The sequence below is a fragment of the Aplysia californica genome, unplaced genomic scaffold (genome assembly GCF_000002075.1).
Source record: "Aplysia californica isolate F4 #8 unplaced genomic scaffold, AplCal3.0 scaffold00836, whole genome shotgun sequence".
Classification (NCBI taxonomy): domain Eukaryota; kingdom Metazoa; phylum Mollusca; class Gastropoda; order Aplysiida; family Aplysiidae; genus Aplysia; species Aplysia californica.
Window position 1 is genome coordinate 129432 of NW_004798106.1, and position 2729 is coordinate 132160.

Below are 2729 nucleotides of genomic sequence, written 5' to 3' on the forward strand. Positions count from 1 at the left end.
CCCCCACCCCACAAGGGCAGTGCTACTAACTGAAGATTTCTTTAGGCCATTTCCAAAGTGGGATATTAACTTGTTCTTATACACAGTAGAATTGTAAATGGGCTGATTTATCAATGTCACGCTCATACTGTGCCGAAACAACATAGGAGGAACTGCTGCTTTTTCTTTCCTCATCCTTACTATCGTCATTTTTTTCTCTACTTCTTTTGTATGCTTGTCACTCTCTTATGAACTATGCGCTCATAATATAACCTTATGCAGTTGTGAGCGCCGTAAAACCTCTACTAAAACTAAACTAAAAACAACGAATCTCTCCGCCCTCCCTATGTCCAGAGGCCACAGCTGCCGCCCAGATGACCAGCACGGGTTGCGACTCCGGCACCTGTCTGACTCCCGCCTGTCTCAGGGCCTCGCTCTACCACAAGCAGACGATGAACGAGGCGGTGGACCCGTGCCAGAACTTCTACGCCTTCGCCTGTGGGGGCTACGCCGAGGCCAATCCACAGGACGAGTTACTGGTGAGCCCAGATGGCCTTGACACGTAGAGAAAGATGAATAGAGAAGGCCTTGACAATTTGAATAATAGAGATGACCTTGACACGTAGATGATGAATGTAGATGGCCTTGACACGTAGAGAATGGTGAATAAAGATAACCTTGACAATTTTAAGAATAGAGATGACTTTGACATGTAGATGATGAATAGAGATGACCTTGACACGTAGATGATGACTAGAGATCACCTTGACACTTTGATGAATAAAGATGACCTTGACACGTAGATGATGAATAGAGATGACCTTGACAATTTGAAGAATAGAGATTAATCCCCACCATTATTTCTAAAATCATCACCGCTCTCAGACCTATGACTTACATATTCTATAATCCTGGAATCTCTATCTGTTGTAACAGTTACTTGTTGTACTTATAAGTATGCAATTAATACACTTTTGGACACTGTCATACGCACTTTTTTCTACTAATCAGATGGCGTCCATCTCATATAAATGGGCAAGGGATAATCAATATAAATAGAATTTCATACATTCATTCCTTCATTCATTCATTCATTCATTCATTCCTTCATTCCTTCGTTTATTCATTTATTCATTCATTCAGTAATTCATTCATTTATTCAGTAATTCATTCATTTATTAATTAATTAATTAATTAATTAATCAATTCATCCATTCATTCATTCGTTCGTTCGATCGTTCATTCATTCATTCATACAATCATTTCCCATTTTCTGTTCAGTTACTTATTTATTTTTTAAAATTTTATTTATTTATTTATCTTCTATTCATCTATTTCTTTCTTTCTTTCTTTCTTTCTTTGTTTCTTTGTCCAGGACGACGTGACACCGAGCCACCAGGTGCTGATGGAGAACACAGAGAGACTTGTGTACCTCCTGGAGTCAGAGCCAGACAGACAGCTCACGCACGCCTATGAGAAGAAGCTCCGGGACTTCATGTACTCATGTAGCAACCATTTTGACAAGGTACCTCGGCTCTTCTGTTTAGAAATTGTTCTTTTCTTTCTGCTTGTTATTTTTTTGTGTGTGTTTTCTTTTTTAAATTTAATTTGTTTCAAAGTGTTTTGGCGCGTTCCGAACTTCTTATGGTCATGTGAGCGCGCGGGTCACACCAAACATTTTTTCAGTTGATAGGAGATTTTGAATTTTGCGCAGGTGGCGGCCAAAGCCTACTCTTATCGATTTTAGACTACAAAGGGATCTTTAACGTGTGCAACTTACACATGGGAGAAAGAGTTTAGCTGAAGACGTTTGAGTGAGTTATTAGTTTTAACAAGACGCTACCTTAGAATTAGAAAGTTCTTTCTGACATTTTGGCCATTATGAGTTAATGAGGTCAGGAAGCCAATTTTATGTTCTTTCTGCTCTATCAAAATCGTCAGATTATTCGGAGTCGTTATCAAGATATTCAAAGAATTGCATTCGAAAAAGCTTGACATGATGTTGTGAAACTCAAAATCTTTGAAGTCAAACTTCTCAAGACTCTGTGCTGTGCAAATAGATAAGACAAGCTAGGCCCCTTTCGATGAAAGGAATGATCGGTGCTTTAACACCAACTGAAAGTCATTGTCCTACTACATTAAACACTCTACTGGAATGGAGCTATAAATCTTGAGAGAAAAGTGACACACGTGTTTCCAAGTTGCCAAATATAATAATATTCTTATCTAAGGCCTGTTAACGTTGTTCCCAGTAGCAAGAAAAAGAATTTGACAAAGGAGTGCAGAAAAAGCGATGATGGGCATCAAACGAAAGGATCACAGTCGAATTTAGCACCAAGTAAAAAAAAGAAAACATGATGCTAGATCCAATAAACTATACGGGTCGCACACTTAAAATAGTGCTCAGTATTGCGCGACAAAACGCGATAGTATCGAACGGAAGTACGACTTGAAGGCGGATTTTCTAAAAATTACAGAGACAGAAGCGTCGGCCTACAAAAGCGATCGGCGAAATAAAGAAATTTAGCATTTTGCAGCAAAACATTCTCAAAACTGAAAAAACGAAGGACGTCATGATTTGGAGAATATTTAAAAGAATCTTTTGGGCGAAAACCGCTCGTCGATCGATGCAGCCATTAAAAAGCCTTTTGAATAGCAAAATTCGGCCACCACTAGGTAAGATACATCTTTATTGTCCAGATCCTCATTGGTTTGGTGTTTCACCACGTGTACACACACACACACACACA

At 39.0% G+C, this 2729-nt stretch overlaps 1 protein-coding gene across 1 annotated transcript in view; it reads left to right on the plus strand.

Moving 5' to 3' along the window:
• The window catches only part of LOC101859742 (endothelin-converting enzyme 1), a gene marked incomplete in the record, with an annotated part of 82651 nt that overhangs the window by 50047 nt on the left and 29875 nt on the right, over positions 1-2729 (plus strand). The window contains 2 exon segments of the mRNA XM_013088928.2: positions 334-518; positions 1355-1504. Coding sequence (XP_012944382.1) covers positions 334-518; positions 1355-1504 — 335 coding nt within the window.